Raw genomic sequence first — 24,652 nt, forward strand, 5'->3', positions numbered from 1 at the left:
AAAATGGCATTCTAGGTAGAGGAAACTGGAAGGTAGGCAGGGTTCAAAGTACAAAGGACTCTGCATGCTATGCCAAGGAGTGAAGGTGCTGATTCAGTCAGGAACATCGATCACCAGAAGGCGAAGAGGGCAGTGCAAAGAACAAAATGGAAGGAATCAAAATGAAAGTTACTGACAGAAATTCCTGGAATTGTTCAGCTAAAGCTAGTGCTTGGAAACAGAAGAAGCAGAGAGGAAAATTTTTCTTTAAGAAAATGAAGACTTGGTGGTTTATTGGCTGTATGGAAATAAAGGAAAGGATAGACCATAGGAATCTTTCGTTTTCTGATTCCTGGCCATTCAGCTTTGTTTAAGGAAGTCAAAATTCAGTTTACAATATTGATATTGCTGATGAAATTGCAGATTAGTTTCTGAAGAGCCTATTTTCCTTCGGATTGTCCACATGTATTAATGTGCATCAAAGTTAACTTATGACCACAGGAAGCAGGACATAGAGGACAAAAATAATGACAAAGACAACTTAGAATGACTCTGAAATATTAAAAAATCTTTGCAAAGGAGGACTTTACAATTCTGCTATGACAGACCTTTGGTGACATTTCTCTCTTTCAATCTTGGTGAATTCACCTACCATACGTACATTCTGGTGATTACTTATAGAAAAATACATTTGGTCATCATTTTTCTTGCTTTGACACAGGTAAACAGAATGCAAAGTTTATTCTCATTTTTAGCTAGAGGGCACATGTCCTAGTACATAAACTCAAATGAAAACATAAGCAAAAAGATTAAAGTAATGTGCACTGAGTCATGAAGCCAGAATAGACAGCTCTGAAACAAAATTAGATTATGGGTGAGCAAAAACGTTATTTCCTAGAGAGGATACCACCTTAAACACAACTTTGGAGCTCTAGATTATAGACAAGCGGAATTTCAGAGTTTCCTTTTTTCAAAAGACAGAAAAATAATCTGCACAAGCCTCTCTACAGGAGGAGGATGAGGGGCACACTATATACAGTCTCATCCCATGGGGCATCCAGAAAGTTCCATCTGCTCCCACTGTTCTGCATCCATAGCCTTAAGCTCCTTCAAGACTGAGTTCACATTCTACTTCAACAGAGTCCTAAGACCCCCTTTCCACTCGCTGTTTCCAGTGCCATGAGTAGTGATCTCATGGTGCAGCCCCTGCCTTCGGTCCCTGGGTCTTTCTTGCATTTCAAATTTCTGTCATCTAGAGCGTCCAGCCCTGGCTGCCCGGGTTCCTGCGGCCCGAGGGTCGCACATGGGGTCAGGGGGCGTCAGCTGAGACAGCACCCGGCGAAGGCCAGCGTGGCTCAATGCCCATCACAGACGCCCTTCAATCCCAAAACCCCATCATCCGCTTCAACCCCCCTCTAACGCGAGAATATGTGTGAGAGAGGCTAGGAGAATTCAGAGTAAAAATAACCTGAATCGGCAGCGCGTCCGCCGCGCTAGCTGCCACAAACGCTGCGGACCCCATGGAGTGGAAGCAGAAAAGGCCCTGGCGTCCCCTCGGGAAAGAACGAGGTCAGGAGCCGGTCTTGCACGCAGCGTAGAGCGACGAGACTACACCTACCTGATCACAGACGTTCCACACCAGCTCAGCAACGGTCGTCCAGGCCGCTTGCTGTTTCCCCACAGCCAACGTCGAAAAACACCCTCGTGCCGGCGCGCAGTGCACCGCGCCTGCGCATAGTCTCCAGCGAGAGAGCAAGGCTCTTCCAGTGCACATGCTCCGCTTTCGGCCTCCTCCGCGCACACTTTGAACGCCACGCCTGAGTCCAGCTGGACATGCGCATGCGTGTCTCTGGTGCTTGCTCTCCCTACCAAAGCCAGAAGCGGCTGGTACTTGAAGCGGAGTGAGCCGGAAGTCGCTTTGCCTGCCCACTTCCACGCTGTACCGGCGGAAATTCAAGCACTGGAAGAGAGGTTCCGGGGCTGGGCTGTCCTCACTGAAGGCGGCGGAATGGAGACGCGGACCGAGGACGGGGGCCTCACCCGCAGCCCCACGCTGGCCTCTTCTTGGGATGTTGCAGGCGGGGCCCTGACGCACAGCCTCCTCCTCACCCGGGCCGGTCTTGGCCCCGGTGACTTCGACTGGGAGGAGCTGCTGGCACCGCCTGCTCCAGGGTGCGCCGGGCCGACGGGGACGCGGTCGCTACGCTCGGCAACTGCCGCGCTTCTCGGGGAGCTGTGAGGGGAGGCGAGAGGGTCTGAGCCCGGGATCCGGGAGAGCAGTTGGTACCGGGTCTCTAGTGGGGGAGGGGAGCTGCGAGGTCGTCCGGGGTGGGCGGAGGCGGGGTGGGTCCGGCCGGGAAGGGGCCGAGGCTCCTGGGCGTGAGCGCGGGAAGGTGACTCGGACTCGGAATTTCATAAACGTCCCCATCAGGCGTGACAGCTCCTCAGGGCTGCTGTCAAGGTCAGTCCGCCCATCTACCCTCAAACAAGCCACCTCCTCTCCACCAAAACAGGCTGTATAAAAAGTCCAGCTATAGACGATCGCTGTCGACTTAATTTCGAAAAAGATACGCTTTTGTGTTTCATTGTGTCCTGCTCCTACTCCTGTGCACACAGTAGGTGTCCAGTAATTTATGTAATTATCCGAGAGTCAATTGCAGGGGGTTGAGTAGAATGTTGATGATTGAGGAAAAAAATAGAGTTTGAGGAAGCCCTGATGTGTGACACCTCCATTTCCGTATGAATTCTGTGTTGAGCGCTTCTTGGATGCTTGGGAAGGTGCTTGGACCTCAAGGGCAAGTGGAAGTGAGAAGAAAGCCCCGTCCGGGCACGGTGGCTCACACCTGTAATCCCAGCACTTTGGGAGGCCGAGGCGGGCGGATCACGAGGTCAGGAGATCAAGACCATCCTGGCTAACACGGCGAAACCCCGTCTCTACTAAAAATACAAAAAATTAGCTGGGCGCGGTGGTGGGCGCCTGTAGTCCCAGCTACTTGGGAGGCTGAGGCAGGTGAATGGCGTGAACCCGGGAGGCGGAGCTTGCAGTGAGCCGAGATGGCGCCACTGCACTCCAGCCTGGGCGACAGAGCAAGACTCTGTCTCAAAAAAAAAAGAGTCATGTTCAGAGAACTATACTGTGTGGTGTTTTCACCAATTTTCTTCTCAGTCGGGATCTGGTGATTTTGAAGAGAAACCTCAACAACCAAGATGAAAAGCCCTGCTTTCTTTACCTGAGGTGTGGCCCTTATGGAGGTGAAGAAATCGCTTCTATTGGCATTTTAAGTTCAGCAAGAAATATGGAAGTGTACTTAGGAGAGGAGTACTGTGGAACCAGTAGGGGCAAGAATGTTTGTACTGTCCTGGATGACAGGTGTGTGACTTGTACACGGGAAAATGTTCTTCTGAATTAGTGTTTTGATTTTTCTCACTTTTTGCAATAATTGTTGATTCTCCGACATTGATGCCATATGTTATGGGAGAGAAGATAAAAATGTGCCAGTAGGCATAGAAGTTTACAACTTTAGAGATCTTAAAGACAGTGTAGATCGGCCTAGTTATTTTTATAAATGTTGAAATTTAGAACTAACAGTCGAGGTGAATTGGTAGGAGGTCATAGCTAGTTAGTGGAAGAGTTTTATTAGAATGAAATTTTGAGAAGTGTGTCTCTTTGCTTAAACTCACAGCAGTCTGTCTTCCAAAAGTTAACTTGGTAGTCAGTCTAGAACTTTGAATACATTTTCTTCTTGGAAGCCTATTAGAAATGGTGGAGGGATCTAAGACTGTGCTACATAAACCTATTTATTAACCTGTAACGCAACTTGTGATTTTTTTTCTTACAAAGATTTTTCTCCAATCTGTCTTTAACCCAAAATATGAACTGTTTTATATCCTGCATGTTGGAAACAATTGCTGTGTTTATTGAGCTTTAAAATACAGTCTGGCTATATGGTTGTACATATGTTATATAATGTAATTTTCTCCTTGAACCTAGTAAGTGGTAGATGTAATCATAGGCAGTGTGCTTCAGTAATGGAGCCCAACTCTTCATGCCTCACCAGGAAAACTGAATATTAGGATTTAAATATTGTTCTGGAAACACTTATTTTTAAGTGTAACTATTAAAAGTGACAATATATGTAAGTTAAAAAAATTGTTTTTTATTTTTAGTGAACATGAAAAGATCATTTTGTACAAAAAATATCTAAAATTGGAGTCCTCCACACATGCTTGTAAAATAAAGGTAAGTTGTCAGTTGTTAACTAATTTGACAACTAAGTTGTTTTTGTACTCTGTGTATGTTTGTTTTCTTTTGGATTAGTAATACAATTAGTCCAACTTGCTTGCTTGCTTTTTTTTTTCTTTTCAAGACAGTATCTTGCTCTGTTGCCCAGGCTGGAGTGCAGTGGGACAGTCATGGCTCACTGCAACCTCATCTCCCAGCTCAAGCTAACTTCCTACCTCAGCCTCCCAAGTAGCTGGGACTATAGGCATGCACCACCATGCCTGGCAAATTTTTTAAATTTTTAGTAGAGATGAGGCTCAGAAATACTTAGTAAACATGTACGAAGAAATTACTTTTCTAAAAAATTATCAGCCCTTTTTAACATTGAATTAAAAAATTTTTTTTTTTTTTACATTTTTCACCCGATGACCAGTGAGTAGACTTTTTCTCTTAAAATTTAACCATGAGCCACGTGCAGTGGTACATGTTTATAATCCCAGTTACTCAGGAGGCTGAGGTGGGAGGATTGCTCAAGCCCAGGAGTTCAAGACCAACCTGGGCAACAGAGTGAAACCCCATCTCACTAAAAAAATAATAAAAATAAAATTTGACCATTTATTAACCTTGGATAATGTATGTTAATATAGTAGTGCTGTGTATTTTGAAGTGTTGGGAAATTGAGCAAAAAACATTTTTAAAAACTCTATATAAACTGTGGTGGCAAAAACCCATAAGCAGTTTTGGCCCTATTTATAAAAGAACAAAATTAGAGAAGTTTCAAGCAAGAGAACCAATAAGTTAAAGGGATTGGATTGTTGTCTTCAGCATGAAAAATATTGTTAAGGTAACTGTTAGTTATGTCTTCAGAGTCTAGGGATAAGGTAATGAGTTGGAAGTCTTAAGCCCTGAATGTTAATTCAGTTCTGTCACTGACTAGTGGATTAGTCTTGGGCAGATTTTGGACCTATCTCATGGGTAAAATTAGAGAGCTGAAGAAAATTCTTGGGTTCTTTTTATCTCTAAAATTCTGTACTTATTATCATTACTTATAGAAGACTGAAACTTACTTTTACAATAAGAAAAAATAAGTGATTTTTACAGGCAGATAGCAAACTCACAGGACTGATTATCCCAAGATGTTGTTTTGGATAGTATGTATTAAATAGCTTCTAAAACCATTTGAATAAAGTAATTTCTTCATTCAACAAAGATTTGAGTGCCTCGTAATGTCAGGTACTATACCAGTCACTTAGGAATTAGCAATAAGAAAATAAACTGAAATGCCTGCCCTTACGTTGCTTGTATTCTAGTGGGCAAGACAGACAATAAGCAGGCTCAGTGAGTAAAATAAATACTATATTTAATGGTGAAAAGGCTATGGGGTTAAAAAGAGAAAGGGGGATAATAGAGAGGTTGAGAGGTAGGAGGTTAATAGGGTGTTTCCTTAAAATGTTGAAGACAGTCACATCTTTGGTTCAACGCTTAAGAGTTCTTGGATCATGAGTCTGTATTGACCTATGTCCTTGTTTGACATATGGACCTGTGTGTCTCTCTGAAGGTGAATGTTTTTTTAACTGTTCAATGGAAGTACATGGGAGTGCAAAGCGTTGTTTCAGGGAAACTCTAGGATTGATGTGAAAGCTTGTTCTGAGGCAATGGTATATGAAAGTTCAAATTAAAAAAATGGTTACTTATACAGGTTTTTGAGCACTTACTTACTGGTAGCTGCTGGAAATTTTAATATATAATCCTCACAACAACTATGTGAAATCTTTGCTACTGTCTTCTCTCGTTTTTATCCTGACTCAGATTTAGCATTTGCCCAGGGTCACAGAGGTTGTAAGTACCAGAGTCATAATTTAAACTTAGGTTTGTCTGATTCTAAAGCCCATTCCCTTTCCATTTTGCTACTCTGTTGTCTGTACCATACATGAAATGTCTCTTGTTTCAGAAATATGGACAGGATAAAATGTTGGATAAACTGCAGGGATAGAAGCCAGAAGAGATGGGTTTCAAGCTGGTTCTTTACTAATTTAGTGTCCTTTAACAAGTTAGAAGATCACCCTTGAAGTCATCATTTCTATGTGTAATCCATCAAGCTATATTACATCATTTTGATATTCTCTTATAGTTCTGAATTTGAAAGGATTGAATTTTACTTATTTCAGTAAACATTTTGCATGGGCATCTGGACAGCCTTATTTTGTGTTAAGTAGCAAGTTGTGGTATGTTAAGGTCTCAGATTAGTATATAGTAGTTCCCCTTTATCTGCAGTTTTACTTTCCACAGTTTCCATTACCCACAGTCAACCAAGGTCCAAAAATATTAAATGGAAAATTTCAGAAATAAACAATTCATAAGTTTTAAATTGTGCTTCGTTCAGAGTAGTGTGATCGAATCTCCTGCCATCCTGCTCAGTCCTGTCTGGAACATGAATCATCCTTTTGCCTAGTATGTCCCTGCTGTATATGTTACTGCCCATTAGCTACTTACTAGCCAAATGTATCATCAGAAGGTCAATAGTAGCCTAGTGCTGTATTACAATGCCTATGTCATTCACCTCACTTCATATCATTATGTAGGCATTTTATCATGTCACGTCATTACAGGAAGGGTAAGTATTGCACAGTAAAATTTAGAGAGAGGAGACCACATTCACGTAACTTTTATTATGTTGTCAAAATTACTCTATTATTAAACTCTTACTATACCTAATTTATAAATTAAACTTTATCATAGGTATGTATGTATAGGAAAAAATATAGGGGTTGGTACTATATGCAGTTTCAGGGAGCCACTGGAGGTCTTAGAACACATTCTTCACAGATAAAGAGGGACTACTGTAGTTTATTTTTAGTTCTTTCAATAGGTAAACATTTATTTAATCACCTCATTTGTTATTTTATATGAAGTCTTAATTTTTGAAAGGACTCTTTTATTTAAATAGTTCATCTGAGCTTCATGATAAATTTGAATTTTTCCTGACTAGTGCTGTTCTAGAGAAAAGTTTAAAATGTACTTGAAGTTAATTTTTAGATTCTTGAATACTTCACTCTTGTTTAGGTCATACCAAGAAGTGACCTTAAATGATTATTGTTTTTAATATCATTCTTTTCTGGAACTTTTGTTTTATAATAGTTGCTCTCCTTTGGCGAAAGGCAGTGTGTGTTCATCAGTAAAGTTGTGGTACACATGAGATCAGTTTTTGCAAATTCTTCAACAAGCTCTCCTGCTCTAGGATCAAGGATAGACCTTGACAAGGTCCAAACCATAATGGAGTCCATGGGGTCAAAGTTATCTCCTGGAGCTCAGCAGTTGATGGATATGGTTAGGTTTCAGCAGCGGGTAAGTAGAAATGGATTTCTTTCCAGATAACATTAATGATTTCAAAACCATTGCTTTTAGTAAAGAAATGTAGTGACTTAAAATTTTTCTTTTATACTGATTTAACTGTTACCTTTTGGTTTTATAGAAGTTAACATTTTTATAGATTTGCCCTTCTACGAAGTGTTTTGACTACACATTTTCACACTTTTATTTTATTTTATTTATTTATTTATTTTTATTATTATACTTTGGGTTTTAGGGTACATGTGCACAATGTGCAGGTTTGTTACGTATGTATCCATGTGCCGTGTTGGTTTGCTGCACCCATTAACTCGTCATTTAGCATTAGGTATATCTCCTAATGCTGTCCCTCCCCGCTCCCCCCAACCCACAACGTCCCCGGAGTGTGATGTTCCCCTTCCTGTGTCCATGAGTTCTCATTGTTCAATTCCCACCTATGAGTGAGAACATGCAGTGTTTGGTTTTTTGTCCTTGTGATAGTTTACTGAGAATGATGTTTTCCAGTTTCATCCATGTCCCTACAAAGGACATGAACTCATCATTTTTTATGGCTTCATAGTATTCCATGGTGTATATGTGCCACATTTTCTTAATCCAGTCTATCGTTGTTGGACATGGGTTGGTTCCAAGTCTTTGCTATTGTGAATAGTGCCGCAACAAACATACGTGTGCATGTGTCTTTATAGCGGCATGATTTATAGTCCTTTGGGTATATACCCAGTAATGGGATGGCTGGGTCAAATGGTATTTCTAGTTCTAGATCCCTGAGGAATTGCCACACTGACTTCCACAATGGTTGAACTAGTTTACAGTCCCACCAACAGTGTAAAAGTGTTCCTATTCCTCCACATCCTCTCCAGCACCTGTTGTTTCCTGACTTTTTAATGATGGCCATTCTAACTGGTGTGAGGTGGTATCTCATTGTGGTTTTGATTTGCATTTCTCTGATGGCCAGTGATGATGAGCATTTTTTCATGTGTTTTTTGGCTGCTTAAATGTCTTCTTTTGAGAAGTGTCTGTTCATGTCCTTCGCCCACTTTTCGATGGGGTTGTTTGTTTTTTTCTTATAAATTTGTTTGAGTTCATTGTAGATTCTGGATATTAGCCCTTTGTCAGATGAGTATGTTGCAAAAATTTTCTCCCATTCTGTAGGTTGCCTGTTCACTCTGATGGTAGTTTCTTTTGCTGTGCAGAAGCTCTTTAGTTTAATGAGATCTCATTTGTCAATTTTGGCTTTTGTTGCCATTGCTTTTGGTGTTTTAGACATGAAGTCCTTGCCCATGCCTATGTCCTGAATGGTATTGCCTAGGCTTTCTTCTAGGGTTTTAATGGTTTTAGGTCTAACATGTAAGTCTTTAATCCATCTTGAATTAATTCACACTTTTTATGAATTCATTCATTCATTCAGCAATATTTTTTTCTTGCTGTAAACAAGGCACTGGTTTGAGCAATTTTGAGTGTGCGAAGATGATCAGTTAGTCTGTAGTCTTGAAGAATTTTTACATTCTGGAGCGTGTAAGTGGAGAATGATGAAAACACTAAGGAAAGGCTCACTAAAGGAAGTTGTATTTTTATCTAGGCCTTTAAAATATAGGGTGGGATTAGGCAAGTAAATTTGGAAGAAGGCTATTTCAGACAAAAAATAAGGTGAATAAAATCTTCAATGCTAGAAGAATTTGATACAGCTGGGAAATGAATGGTAGTTCATTTCTCTGAAGCAAAAAAGTAATAGGCAAAGTTTAAAGTAGATTTCAGCTAGATCATATAGAGCTTTGGATGTTACTTTAAATTTGTAGATGTTTTTGACTTATGTTTCAAGAAATTTTAAGCCACTGTCAAGTGTAAGGTGAATCTGAAGAAAGTGAGACTACAAGGAGAAGATGAGCTGCACGTTATTCCCCTCGTCCAGATGAGAGTGAATGAGGTCTAAGATTGGACATGGTAACATAATGCTGGATGCTAAATGGTGCTAAAATGATGGAGCCATTGGGACTTGACAGCTAACTTAATACTGGTATTATGATAGAAAAATCAAGTTAAACATGAAAATGAGGCTTTGAAGATGCTGATACTAATAATATAAATGCAGCCCAAAGGAGGAGGATGCTTGGAGGAAAAAGGAATTTAATTTTGGGAACATTGACTTTTAGCTGTGAGTAAGACATTCCCTGGAAGGATGTTGCAAACATCCGGAAACAGAGGATTAGGAGAAATGCAATGAACCTTCAGTGGCTGGAAGGGAAGTTTAGGGGTGTACCCACAGTAGCTGACGGAGTGTGGTGAAGGGAGAGGAAAAAGGAACCAGAAACATAGAAGGCAGCAGTGTGATAGAGTAGCAAGAGAAAGGATTTGATGTCAGGTAAAGTGACTTCAAGCTCTTGTCCTGCCTCTACTTAGTTCTGCATCCTATGGCAAGTTGATTCATATTTTTTTCAATATGAATTCCTCATGTACAAAATCTAAATGATAGCACTGTAAGGATCACAGAATTGATGTGAAAATTTAAAATAAATAATGCAAGTAAAGAACTCCTTGTAGATGTTGTGTGGTTCGCAAATATTAATGTAGTACCAGTATTATAATATGGGCTGAGTTAGGAGAACCAGGAGAGCTGAAGATTATGGAAACCACAGGAAGAAGAATTTCAAAAAAGATGGAAATGTGTACTTTTCTTCCTCCCACACCATGTTCTCACCTGGATACCTCAGGAGATTCCTAACTGGCCCTCCTGCCATGCTACAATCTATTCTCCACAGTGTACCAAGAATGACCTTAAAGGATAATTGGATCTCATCCTTCTCCTGTGCAAAGCCCCCTGACTGCTTGTCTCCCTTTGTACTTAGAATTAATCCTGATTCCTTACCTTGATCTCTAAAATGTAGGCCCTGCTTGGCTTCTCAACCTCATCTCCTGCCATGTTTCCTTGGGCAGCTTGCTCCAGACATTCTGATGTGTATATTCCATAAATATCTAAATGTGTTCCCACCTCCAGACCTTTGCACTCATAACTGTTCTCTGTGGCCGGAACCCCCTCCTTGTGACACTTCTGTATCTGCATTTTTCTTATCATTCAGATCTCGTTTTAATGTTACATCCTTAATGACACCTTTCTTAGCCAACCAGTGTAAAGTAGCATGTGCGTCCAAATCTGTATCAGTTTCATCAGTGCCCTTTTGACCACTTTGTTGTTGTTTTTGTATTGGTTGCATGTTTATCTCACTAAAGGACAACCTTCATGCAAACGAGACTTATCTGTCTTGTTTATGGCTCCAGGTACTTATGCACAGTCATGTGTCAATTCACAGTGGGGATATATTCTGAGAACATAGGGGATTTCATAGTTATGAAACCATGGTATGTACTTGCAGAATCCTAGATCATATAACCTACTATATACCTAGGTTACAAACCTGGATAGCATGTTACTTTACAGAATACTCTAGGCAGTTATAATGGTAAGGATTTGTGTATCTAAACATGTAAAAGGTACTGTTAAAATGTAGTATACAAGATGAAAAATGACACGCCTGTATAGGGCACTTACCATGAACTGAACTTGCAGGACTAGAAGTTACTCTAGGCAAGTCAGTAACTGAATATGAAGGCCTAGAACATTACTGTACACTACTGTAGACTTTATAAACACTGTACATTTAGGCTATGCTAAATTTTTTTAAACATTTCTTATTTTTCAATAATAAATTAACCTTAGCTTATTGTAACTTTTTTTTTTTTTTGAGACAGAGTCTTCCTCTGTCATCCAGGCTAGAGTGCAGTGGTATGATCTCGGCTCACTGCAACCTCTGCCTCCTGGGTTCAAGCGATTCTCCTACCTCAGCCTCCCAAGTAGTTGGATTACAGGCGCGTGCCACCACACCAGACTAATTTTTTTTATTTTTAGTAGATACGGTGTTTCGCCATGTTGGCCAGGCTGGTCTCGAACTCCAGGTTCTCAGGTGATCACCCCCCTTGGCCTCCCAAAGTACTGGGTGGGATTACAGGCGTGAGCCACCATGCCCAGCCTATTGTAACTTTTTAAGTTTATATACTTTTTTTTAAAAAACTTTTTGACTCTTGTAGTAAAGAGCTTAAAACTCAAACTCATTGTATAGCTGTACAAATATATTTGGTTTCTTTATATCCTTTTTCTATTAAGCTTTTTTTTGTATTTAATTTTTTTAAGTTTTAAACTTTTTTGCTTAAAACAAAGACACAAACATACACATTGCCCTAGGCCTACAGAGGGTCAGGATCATAAGTATCACTTTCTCCCACTTCCATATCTTGTCCCACTGGAAGGTCTTCAGGGACAGTAATACCCGTGGAGCTGTCATCTTGTATAATAACAATGCCTTCTTCTGGAAGACCTCCTGAAGGACCTGCCTGAGGTGGTTTTACAGTTAACTTTTAAAATATATAGACAGAAGGAATATGCTTTAAGACTAAAAATATGTTATAGTAAATACATAAACCAGCAACATAATCATTGATTATTATTACTAAGTAGTATACAGTATACATAATTGTACATGCTATGCTTTTATATGACTGGCAGTGCAATAGGTTAGTTTACACCAACATTGCCACAAACATGTGAGTAATGTGTTACTATGATGCCACTTGGCGACTGGAATTTTTTAGCTCCATTATAATCTTATGGGACCACTGTCATATGTGGGTCCATTGTGGACCAAAACATTGTAATGTGACACATACATATATCTACATATACACACATATATATACGTATATATACACGTATATCTATATACATATATATACACACATATATATACACATACACCTATTGGATTGATCAGCTATTTCTTGGAGCTCCTTAGGGAGTAAGTTTGAATAGTGATGAGACGTAAACCAAGTTGTGAGGGATTAGGTAGTAACCGGGTATTTGGGATGTGGAGTTACTAAGTGCACACGGGTTTTTTTTTTTTTTTTTTCAAGTTTAGAGATAAAGAGGAAATTAGATACTTGTGTAAAGGAATATTGAAGGTAAATAAAGAATTTGACAAGCTTGTGAGATTTGAGCTTTATTAAGAATTTATTTAGGGCAGTGTATTTTTTCAAGTACAGTCCATTGAACACCTGTGTCAGAATCCTTTGGAAGGTCTTCAAGATGCAGATTCCTGGCCGTCACTATCTACTCAATCCCAGAGGGTGGGGTCCAGGAATCAGTGTTTTAAACAGTCATGTCTAAGTGAGTTTTATGTACATCGTGATTTGATAATAACTCTTTTAATGGAAGATTTTAAAAAGGAAACAATTGTGAACAAATTTTGGAAACTATTAGAGGATATTAATTAGTTTACTGTCTGATTTCTCTTTTAAAATCTTGACTTTAAGAAAAAATGAAACTAGATATATTTTTATTTTGGCTATGTCTTTAAATTTTTATAGTTTTATTTATAAATAATTTTTCTTTGCTATGAATTTTAACCAATACAGAAGTGTTAGGTAAAAATTAAAAATGTTTTCCAGCTGTCATTCTATACCCCAGAGGATACACAGCTAACAGTTTGGCGTGTATCCTTGTAGAGTTTTTTTATGCGTGTAGCAACACATAAGGCTCTCTGCCCTGCCGCCCCATCCTCAGCCAACACTCAAGGGTTACTGCTATGTACACTGTACTATAACTTACTTTCTTCTCACCACTAATGCAGGGACATTTCTGGGACACCCTGGGGAAGAAAGAAGGTTATAAACAGTTCTGTGTCCTTTTAAACATGCTAATGGAAGACTTCCTTCCTAGTAAAAAAAGTCCTTATTTATGGAGTGATTCTTACAGGATGTACCTGGCTCTCTAGGATTGCTTATTGATGACAAACTAGGCATCTATACATTCTAAGGCATAGAAAATGTCATATAAGCTGTGTAACTTTCTGCTCATAAAATGGGGATATTTCATGACCAAATCAACTCCTGTGTAAGTGGTGTGATCACACATGTTGTTTGGCAGGACTTCTTTTGGGGGAAAGGAAGGACCTCAGAAGTTTTGGCTTCTCTCTGGCTTACCTGTGCCTTGGAATTACTTGTTTTCTCAAAAGTTTGATTAAAGTTCAACACTCCAAGTTTTGTGAGTCTGAAATGCAATCCAAACCTTTGTGATTTCTCAATAAGTATTAAGGTTATTTTTTATTTCCTTCTATTGAAGTTCAGGTTGCTGGCTTTGATTTGCTTTTGCTTTAGCAATTTAGAATTCTTGAATAGGAGTTCTATATCAAAGGGCGTAGCATATGGTTGTCATTTAATGTTATCTGAATGAAAGGATATGACCCATTTTCTCAAAGAAAACATATTCAGTTATTTAGGAGTTACACTCTTGCTTTTTTCTCCTTCAAAATAAAAATGACTTTATTATTTAATTTCTTTCTGATTATTAAAGGTGATACAAAAAAATTAAAAAACAAAAAGGTATAGGAAATTCATACTTTCCTAAATCCTACAATATATTCATAGATAAACTATTATTTTTTCAGAAATCTCTATTGTGTGTATACACAATGTATGTAGTTATACATACACACATACACATATCTGTGTAAGTATATGGACACAGTTCTCTCTAAATGCTTTCGTACTGCATATGTTGCTCAGAAACATTTTTCACTTGAAAGGATATCAATAAATACAGCTTTCTATGATTTTATGAATATTATGCAGTTACCTATGTATGTAAGTTTCTTCAAAATTTTTAATAGCATGTTAGCAGTAGAGGCTCACATAAAAAGAAATAGAAGAATAGCTACCAGGCACCTGAGATTTCTTCATTTCCTGTAGTGACATGTAGACACATCTGAATTTCTTGATATTTATTCCAAAGAGAAAAGATCATCTAAAGAGCTCTCATCTCAGCAAATGTGACCTTTTTTAAATTGTGGTAAGAATACTTAACATGAGATCTACCCTCTTAACAAATTTTTAAATGTACAATATGGTGTTGTTAACTATAGACACTGTTGTACAGAAGATCTCCCAAACGGATTCATCTTGTAAAGCTGTAGCTTTATACCTATTGAATAGCAATTCATTTCTCCTTCCCCCATCTCCTAGCAACCACCATTCTACTCTCTGTTTCTGAGTTTAACTATTTTAGATACGTCATGTTAGTGGAATCATCCATTATTTATTCTTCTGTGCCTGGCTTATTTCACTTAGCATGTCTTCCAGATTGATCATATTGTCACATGACAAAATATCCTTCTTCTGAAAGGCTGAATGGTATTTCATTGTATGATATTCATTCAATGATATTTCATTTCATTTTCTTTATCATCAGTCAGTGGACATTTAGGTTGTTTCTGTATCTTGGCGGTTGTGAGTACTGCTGCAGTGAACATGGGAGTGCAGATAATCTTTTTGAGATCCCAGTTTCAGTTATTTTGGGTATATGCCCAGAAGTGGGATTGTTAGATCATATGGTAGTTCTATTTTTAATTTTTTGAGGAGCCTCCGTACTGTTTTTAATCACTGCTATACTATTTTACATTCTTAACCAATGACTAATTTTCATAATCAGTGAATTCTTATAAACAGAATATTATATGTCAGAAAGGAAAAATTTACATAGCAAATACCTTTACATTTAGATTATTCTGTTTAAATGTTCTGCCTACTTAATGTTCACCCATACTTTTGACATTGACTGTAGTGTAAATATTATTACTCTTAATGTCGTTTTCCACTGTACATTTTGTTTTGAAATGTCGTAGAGAAATGGGCTTTCCTGTTATGACTGAGTAACTTTCTTTGAGCTTATGGGGAGTTGTCCAATGTTAACATTTTATAAATATAATTTTACATAATTCATCTTATTCCAGGAATATTTAAATATTCAAGTTTATACAAAACTTGCATTTTATAAAACAAGATAAACTTACAATAGGTTAACATTTCTCTATAAAGAGCACTTTTCCAAAGTACAGTTTGGTAAAAAGTTAGATGGGGACATGACATTACAAATCTTCCCCCAGCTTCCCTGGCCCTTATTATTCTCCTTTTTCACTTTATTTTTCCCTAAAGTATTTTTCACCATCTCCATTTCATGGTACATTTTTTTCTTTCTTTTCTTTTCTTTTCTTTTTTCTCTTCTTCCTTCTTCACTTCTTTTCTCTTTCTCTTTTTCTTTTCTTTCCCCTTTTTCCTTCTTTTCTTTTGTAGTTTGTGTCTCCTTGCCCCCCTGTCATATAGGCTCTGGGAGGTTAGGAATTTTAATTTATTTTGTTCGCTGCTGTATTTCCAGTGCTTGAAATAATACTAGCACAGAGTAGATTCCTGGTAAATATTTGTTGAATAAATTAATGTTGTTCTGGCTTAGTCTAGTAATAACTTTTTAGAATATCTATAAGTATATGAACTGAGTTTCTTCAGCTAATTTACATATCACTTTTTCAGTCTGTTTCACCAGCTGTTGAACAGCAATAAGTGTGGGATGATATCCCCTGATAAGAATCTATAGTAGACTTTTATGTTTTGAATTTAGAGTGGAGCCATATGCCTTAAGACTTAGGCTAGAGATATTTTCTTTTATCTAATGGAAAAATTAAAGAGCATAAAAGGGAGATATTGTAATCATCCCTTCAAGGTAAGCCAGAATCTTCTCAGGAAATAATACTGCATAACCAGTTGAATTGAGACTGCAAAACAACTCTCATTATCCTGGAAATTCTTAGAGCAAACACAGCCAGAAGTAGCTAATTTCAGTCATTGAAAATGTCACAAATGTACCCATAGAGCATCTAACTTTAAATAGTGTAACTATCTGTGTAGTTTCCAGGAAAAATTCATTGCAAAAGTTATGGCTAGGTAAAAGTGAGTAACTTACCACATTTTGACAGTTGGGAATGATATAATTGAATTTTAAGAAACTTACCGGTTCTTGTGACTCAGTTGAGAGTAGTACATTTTATTATCATAAAGAGACATTTGTAGTGGAAACATTAGTGTCAGTGCAGTTTGACTATTCATGCTAGTACAATAAAATGATTGAAAGTCATGACTGTGGAGTTAAGTGGCTTGCGTTCATGTCCCAGTTCTGCCACTTACTGGCTGGTTACCTTGGCTAGGTACGTTTAGCCTTGGTCTCCTCAGCTTAATATTGGGATAGTATTAGTGGCCTACTTTATAAGGATGTTTTGAGGATCGGATGAAACAATGCACAGTGCCTGACTCATAGTAATTACTCCAAAAGTTAGCTGTCGGTGTTATTAATATTAACATTTACTTGTTTACCTTGTTTAGAATTGTATTCCCATTGGAGAGCAGCTTCAGTCGGTGTTGGGCAATACTGGATACAAGCATATGATTGGACTACAATCCTCATCTACCTTAGGAACCTTAGACAAGTCATCCTCCACACCTTTTCCTTTTAGAACTGGATTGACATCTGGGAACGTGACTGAAAACTTACAAACTTACATTGATAAAAGTACACAACTGCCTGGTGGAGAGAATTCTACCAAGCTTGATGAGTGTAAAATTATGCCTCAAAACCATTCCTTTCTTGAAAATGATCTTAAAAATGCAGTGGCCTCTTTCTTACCAAAGAAAGCAAGTGACAACTCAAATATACCTAACTCTGAGTTGCTGCCTTTTCTCCAGAATTTATGTAGTCAAGTTAATCATCTCCATGTGGGAAATAAGACCGAGTGTCAGGAAAACATCACCAAGCATGGTGAACGCATTCTTGGTGTTGGGTAAGTATTATTTTAAGACATATGAGTTTCAATTTGGTAGGTGGAAGAATCAGATGAAAGGAAACAGATTTGTCTCAATGAGTACTGCCTAAAATTTGTTTCCAGAGAAAATTTTAGCAACTTTTACATTTTACCATTAATACACTTAAAGGGGATAACTACAGAGTAGAATGGATTACTTTGAAAGAAGTCCATATAACTGAAGGTTTTGCGCACTTCCCTGGCATTTTGTGGAAGGGTCACAAGTATTAGTTCACAGTTGGAATAGAAAGTGATTTGCATGAATGGAAAGGAGCTGTGGGAATCATAATCTTTATGTTGTTTTTATATATTTGTACTATTTTGTGCCTGGGTATGTTAAGCATGTCATTGTGACATTTTCCTTGAAGATTATGTTTGGTCTAGGCAAATTCCTGAATTATTAAAAAACTATATTAGGATAATAATCATTTGTAGTTTACAGGCTATTATCCCCAGTCTCTTCATCCCTTATTTTGGCAGTACATATTTTATTAAGGGATAGCTAAGTATTTAATATGTTCCTAATTGCTTAAGTAGATAATAGTGTGTCAAAATGGTGTTCTAGACTAGAATTCAGGATTCTAGGTGTGGTTTTGGCTTAAACATGTTGCCACACTGTTTAGTATTCTTTAGCCTAAGAGATTTTATTTGAAAATGAGGTAGTTGGATTATTTTGTAACTAAACACCACCACCAACCAACAGGATTGAGTTGACATTTATAGAGAACTCTACCAACAATAGCAGAATATACACTTTTTTCAAGCATCTATGGAAGATTTGCGAAGATAGATTATATCTTGAGTCACAAAGCAAATCTGACCAAATTCAAGAGGATTGAAATAATACAATAAGTGTTTTCTGACCATAAATGAATCTAACTAGAAACCAATAAAAGACAACAAAATTTCCAGATTTTTGGGAATTACACAACATTCTTAAATTTATTGTTCAAGAAAAAGTCTTGACAGAAATTAAACGTCTTACACAGAAATGAATGAAAATACAACACATCAAAATTTGTGGGATGCAGTTAAAGAAGTGTTGATAAGGATATTTATAGCACTAAATGATTACATTAGAAAAGAGGATTGTTCTCAAATCAGTAGCGTAAAACTACAACTCAGCCAAAATAAAATAATCTGAATAGTCCTATAACCATTAAAGAAATTGAATTTACAATTTTAAAACCAAGCAAACTGAACTTAAAGCAAGCAGAAAGAAAGAAATAATAACAGAAATCAGTGTAACTGAAAACAAGCAAACAAAATCAATGAAGCCAAAAGCCAGTTCTTTGAAAATTTCGGTAAAATTGATACACTTCTAACAAGACTATCAAAAGATAAAAAGAGAGAAGATGCAATCATCAGTATCTGGAATGTAATGAGATGTCACTACTGATCCTAAGGCCATTAAAAGATAACAAGGGAAGGAATATTACAAACAAATTTATGCTCATAAATTTTCCAACTTAGGAGAAATGGTTTAATTTCCCCAAAACCACAAACTACCAACCAAACTCAGCCAACATGGAATAAGTAATGAAATAGTCCTATAACCACTAAAAATATTTGATTAATGATTGGAAAGCTCATGAAAAAGAAATATCCAGGCCCAGATGGCTACACTGAAGGTTTCCACTGAACATTTAAAGAACATCAATTTTACATGCTTTTAAAAACTAGAAGAGGAGGGAAGATGTTCCAACTCATTCTGTGAAGTCAGTATTAGCCTGACACCAAACTAGATTGTCCCCCAAAATTAAAATACACAAAAATGCATGTAAATATATGTAAAATACATAAATCTATAAAAAATACTTATAAAGTATATGAAACAATTTATAAACCTAACAAAATATATACAGGATATGTGAGATGAAAATTATAAAATACTGTTGAAGGAAAAGAAAAGCCCTAAAAACTGGAGAGACATACCATATTCATGGATTTGAAGACACAGCATAGTAAAAATGTCAGTTCTCTCCTAGTTGATATATAAATTTAATGCAATTTCTATGAAAAATCGAGCATGATTTTTTACAAATATGAATGAGATGATTCTAAAATTTAGAAATGGAGAATTTTTTAAAATAGAAAGATAAAGGAACTATAAAAAATTTTGAAAAAGTATAAGAGAAATACTACTTGATTCAAGACATAGCCACAGTATTCAAGACTGTTATTGTCAGAGGTATAGACTTATAGATGGATAGCACAGAAATAAGTCTACACAAGTACACCAACTGACATTTGACAATGCAAAAATAATTCAATAGAGGTAGAATTGTCTTTTTAACCTGTGCTGGAGCAGTTGGATATCCACAGGCAAAAAATGAATTGTGACTTAAACCTTATACTTTATGCAGAAATTAACACAAAATTACTTATAGACTAAAATGTAAAATATAAAACTATAAAGCTTTTCTATGGGAGAAACTCTAGGGACCTAGGACTAGGAAATGAGTTCTCAGATAGGACATCAAAAGCATGATCCATAAAATAAAAAACTGATATATTGGGCCCCATCAAAATGTAAAACTTTTGTCTATGAAAGACCCTGTTAGGGGAATTAAAATACAGACTGGGAGAAATTCTTTGCAAATTACAAATCCAGCAAATGACCTGTATCTGAAGTACATAAAGAACTCTCAAAACTCTATGTTAAAAGAAAATAAAAATAAAACCTAACAATCCAATTTAAACCATGGGCAAAAGAATAGTTATTTCAACAGTCAGGATATACAAATAGCAAATAAGCACACGGAAACTTGATCAACATTGACTTAATGACTATTAGGGAAATGCATATTAAAACCACAAGATATCACTACATATTTGGATGGCTAAAATTTAAAAATGGTAACAATACCAAATGCTGACAAAGATGTTTGGGAACTGGATCTCTCATACATTGTTGGTAGGAATATAAAATGGTACAGTCACTCTAAAAAATATTTTGGCAATATCTTAAAAACTAAATATACAGTTACCATACAACCCAGCAATTATACTCCTGGACATCCCAGAGAAATGAAAGCTCAGGTCCACACAGAAACTTGTACACAATTAGTAATAGAAGCTTTCTTTGTAATATCCCAAAAGTCCCAACTAAAATGTCTTAGCAATAGGTGAATTGTTAAACTGTGGTACATCCACATCATGCAGTGCTGATGAGCAGTAAAAAAAACAACTTGGACATCTCTCAAAGGCGTTTTGCTGAGTGACAAAAGAGAATCTCAAAAGGTCACATACTGTATGATCTCACTTATATAATATTTTCAAAATAATAAAACTGTAGAGATGAACAACATAATTGATGGTTACCAGGTATTAGGGAAAGAAGACTTTAGGGGAGTAGGTATGACAATAGAGGGGTAGCAGGAAGGAGATCATTGTAGTTAAAGAATGGTTCTGCCTCTTGATTATGGTGGTATTTAAATAAATATGTGTACATGTGATAAAATGGCATAGAACTATACACACACATCATACTAATATCAATTTCCTGGTTTTGATAGTGGATTATAGGTAGATAAGATGTGACCATTGGGAGGATTGGATAAAGGGTACTGAGAAACTAGTATCTTTGCAACTTCCTGTGAATCCATAATTACTTCAAAATAAAGAGTTTCTTAAAAACTCTCTTTGGTGTATTCTAGAGTAGTAGCTCTCAGACTTTTGGTCTTTACACTCTTAAAAATAATTGAGGACTCCAATAAACTTATGTAGACTACATAAAAATATTTGTTTAAAAATAACAATAAACCCACTGTGTATTAACATAAATAACAGTCTTTATGAAAAAAAGCCAGATTTTCTTTTAGAATTTTATTGAGAATAGTATTATTTTAAATGTACATGAATCTATACATAATAGCTTTTGGCTGCATTATCATATATATTGAATTATAGCAGGTATAGTGAAATATAGCTAGTAAGAGCACAGTAGGAATACTGAGAATAGAGTGGATTAATCTCTGAAAAAGCATATATTTATACACTAAATCTCTACTACTTTGAAATTTTAGGAAAGAAGAGTACACAACTACAGGTTCTGTTAGTCATCAGGGCAATAACATAGATTTTGTAGTCTCTGGAAAAGTCATGAGTATGAGGATGAAAAAGTCGAATAACATCTTAGTGTAAACATACTTGTGACCTCAGTGAATTCCCAAAAGAATCGTGGAGACCCCAAGGTTCTGTGGACCACATTCTGAGAGTTACTGTTCTTGTTTTGAGACTGAATCTTGTTTTATCACCCAGGCTGGAGTGCAGTTGCGCAATCTCAGCTCACTGCAGCCTCTGTCTCCCGGGTTCAAGCGTTCCTCCCAGGTAGCTGGGACTACAGGCGCTCACCACCATACCCAGCTAATTTTTGTACTTTTAGTAAGAGACAAGAGTTTCACCATGTTAGCCAGGCTGGTCTCGAACTCCTGACCTCAAGTGATCCACTCACCTCAGCCTCCCAAAGTGCTGGGATTACAGGCGTGAGCCACCGTGCCTGCTCTGAGACTTACTGTTCTAATGTTCATTGTGAACGTTAGAAATTGGTGTGCTTTTTATTTATTTTGTTAGTTTGCCCATTCTAGTTAAATTCTGAAGTGTTTTTATATCAGGTTAAAAAAACCTTCCAGTAGTTTAGTAAGGTTGTTTGTATGAAGGTAGAAAAACTTTATAGAGTTGCTTGGGGAAGTATTTGAAAATATACATGTTGACTTTAGAAGAAAATTGGGCCAGATCAGTTTTGATTTGGACCTCAAAATCAAAAAGACCCTTTCTAAAGACTTGCTCTTTGAGGGTTCCTTTTCACTTTTACATTTCTGTTCAATTGTATACTAAAAAAGAATTAATAATGTGTTGGGCATTTAGGGCTGTGGTTGCCTATTGTAGATGTGTATTAGAACCTAGAAATGCATCGTAAGAAGACAGAGCACAGTTGTGGAGACAAATCTCAGCAATATATGTTGGCTGCTTGTTTTATAAGCTTCGTTTTTTTGTTATTAGGGAAAATTTACATATTTTTAAAAATGTATTTTTAGAATGGAAGAGCAACCTGTTTGCTCCTACTTGGAAAAGATTCTTTCTAAAAATATGGAACTGATGGAAAAGAAACTTATGGATTACATTGATCAGCGAATACATAAACTCCAGGAGCACATTGATGATAAGATTGCTTTGTTAATGGATTTGCTGCAAAATCCTAACTCCCCGCCCACTGGGATACCTCTAAGACATTATGACTCTGGAGAAAGACTTTCAAATGGAGAAAGATAAGCTCTCAACATAAACAGTGTACTGCAGATATTTATTACATATTTATTACAAAGCCAAAACCCAAAAATATTTATAAAAAGCAAGTATTTAATGTCCTTTGAGGGATCATTGTCTTACACAAAGTGACCTCAGTTTTCATTTTTACTACACTTGTTATTTTAAATCCAGTACTGTACACTGAGTTAATATGATACAGTCAAATTATTTTTGCTCATGATATTTTTCAGTCTTACAGAAATGTATGTATACTTGTGTTAAGAGTTTAAAATGCTTGAAGATTTCTAATACAGTTCATTAGTTTGTATTGTATATGTGTTTAAGTATAATTTTTATTTATACAAAGATCTCATAGTCTTAGAAGTATGAAAAATAATGCTTAGAGCGTTTGATTTTTTTTTCTTTTTCTAATTATCTTGGAAAATTGGATACTTAAGACTTGGAGCCTTTAATTCAGATTACCAATTTACATTTTGTATTGTTTGTGTGAGATAATGAATAAGATGTGATATTTGGCATGTGTAAAATTAGTTCACTCTGGGGCTGTTAATATTATTTGTTTCATTACAGAGTAGCTGTAGGTAGGAAAGTAAACATCAGAACTAGCCTAATCCTTGTTATGATTAGTACTTTGGATTTGATTTTTCCTGTAAAACAGATGCAGTCATCTTGTTTGACCTCAGTAACCCCAGACAGTATAAGAAAACCTCTCCTTTTGAGCTGATACAGGTTTTCTCCCCAGAATCCTTTTCTGGCATGTTTATTGTATGAAATAATAAGGCTCTCCATGGAAGGATGAACACATGTGAGTCAAGGGATTGCAATTCTCTCTGATAGACTTAGTTTTCAGATCTTATAACTATTGTATATGCATTGAAGGGTGATATATTTGCCTATAAAAATAAATGCACCTGCTCTGGGAACTACTTGTCTTTAGTTAGTAGAACTGTTTTATTTTCAACTAATCTTTACTTCAAATGTCTTATTTTTTAGAAAAAGGGTATCTCATACTCATTTAATATTTTGGCAAATTTCTTCTTTAAAAATGTTACCTGATGTAATTCCTGCGTGACATAGCTGAATTTTTACCCTGCCCTAACTCTGCTTATCTTTAAGAAACAGGATGCCTGTGATGAAAAGTTCCCTTTGTAACCAGTCCAGAGGAGACTGATTACAACCACGATAGCTGACCAAACGACTTTAAAAAGATCTCAGCCTTTTTGTAGTCTTATTTCTGTGCTAAATGACACTCCTGCCAGCGCCATGACAGTTGACAATTGCCATGACAGTGACCAGAAGAAGCCATGAAAGGACAAAAAGGAAGGCAGCTCTCTGGTTTTAGGAAGTTCACTGCCCATTTCTGAAAAATCCATGAATATTCCTCCCTTTGCTTTAATATGAAACACCTTTATTAGAAAAATTGTATTTTAACCCCCTCATTCCTCATTAGTTGAAAAGTTGATTTGTGAGCCATGCTCCTGCTTCTCAATTCAGTGGTGATTGAATAAAACCTGCACCGTTTGTCACTCTTTTTTAGTTTCATGTATTGGCTTTGTGACACCCATCAGGGAAAGACCCCATCTTTTGGAGGACCAGCCTTGTTGGTAACAAAAGAAGGGCTAATTTATATGCTGTTTGTTCATTTTTATCATACTACAAAGGTGACAGTATATGGAACAAACTGTGACCATAGTAATGTCAGGATTTGCATATCCCTTTTGATTGTCCTTGAAGGGCCATTATTTATGGGACATTCATAACATATATTAGATAGTATCTCTGTTCTCATTGAGAAGTCTGTCTCAAGTTTGAATCTGTTAGTTAATAGTCCTGCATTAGTTAGTAGTCCTGCATCTTCTGGTAGTTGTGGTCTGTTCATTGATTCACAAAGTGTCTCACTATGATGTAGTAGCAATTACTGTATTCCAAGCAAGGATGATGAATGAAGTTAGGGGCAGACAGTTCAAAGGCCAATTCTGAGTTCCTTCTGCATGTATCTGATGATGAAGTAATTGGGAAGCAAGATCACAATCATTTTAAAGAGTAATATTTGGCAATTTGAAATTTGGTAAATGTGTGATTTCTCTACATACTCTGCATTTGT

At 36.9% G+C, this 24,652-nt stretch overlaps 1 protein-coding gene across 4 annotated transcripts in view; it reads left to right on the plus strand.

The window, feature by feature from the left end:
• The first annotated feature begins 1,636 nt into the window (after positions 1 to 1,636).
• Positions 1,637 to 24,652, plus strand: part of LOC116482436 (ATPase PAAT) — a 45,085-nt gene continuing 22,069 nt past the window's right edge. Inside the window, exons 1-7 of one of the 4 annotated variants that reach the window (XM_058435922.1) lie at positions 1,641 to 2,151; positions 3,146 to 3,349; positions 4,147 to 4,219; positions 7,340 to 7,546; positions 16,802 to 17,256; positions 22,317 to 22,569; positions 23,665 to 24,079. In XM_058435922.1, coding sequence (XP_058291905.1) covers positions 1,988 to 2,151; positions 3,146 to 3,349; positions 4,147 to 4,219; positions 7,340 to 7,546; positions 16,802 to 17,256; positions 22,317 to 22,551 — 1,338 coding nt within the window. In that variant the 5' untranslated portion in view covers positions 1,641 to 1,987 and the 3' untranslated portion in view covers positions 22,552 to 22,569; positions 23,665 to 24,079. Of the gene's footprint in view, positions 2,152 to 3,145; positions 3,350 to 4,146; positions 4,220 to 7,339; positions 7,547 to 16,801; positions 17,257 to 22,316; positions 22,791 to 23,664; positions 24,080 to 24,652 lie in introns of those variants that run through there. The other 3 variants (XR_009212687.1, XM_058435924.1, XM_058435923.1) reach the window with 3 other exon arrangements.

The sequence above is a fragment of the Hylobates moloch genome, unplaced genomic scaffold (genome assembly GCF_009828535.3).
Source record: "Hylobates moloch isolate HMO894 unplaced genomic scaffold, HMol_V3 SCAFFOLD_3, whole genome shotgun sequence".
In the NCBI taxonomy this organism is placed as follows: Eukaryota; Metazoa; Chordata; class Mammalia; order Primates; family Hylobatidae; genus Hylobates; species Hylobates moloch.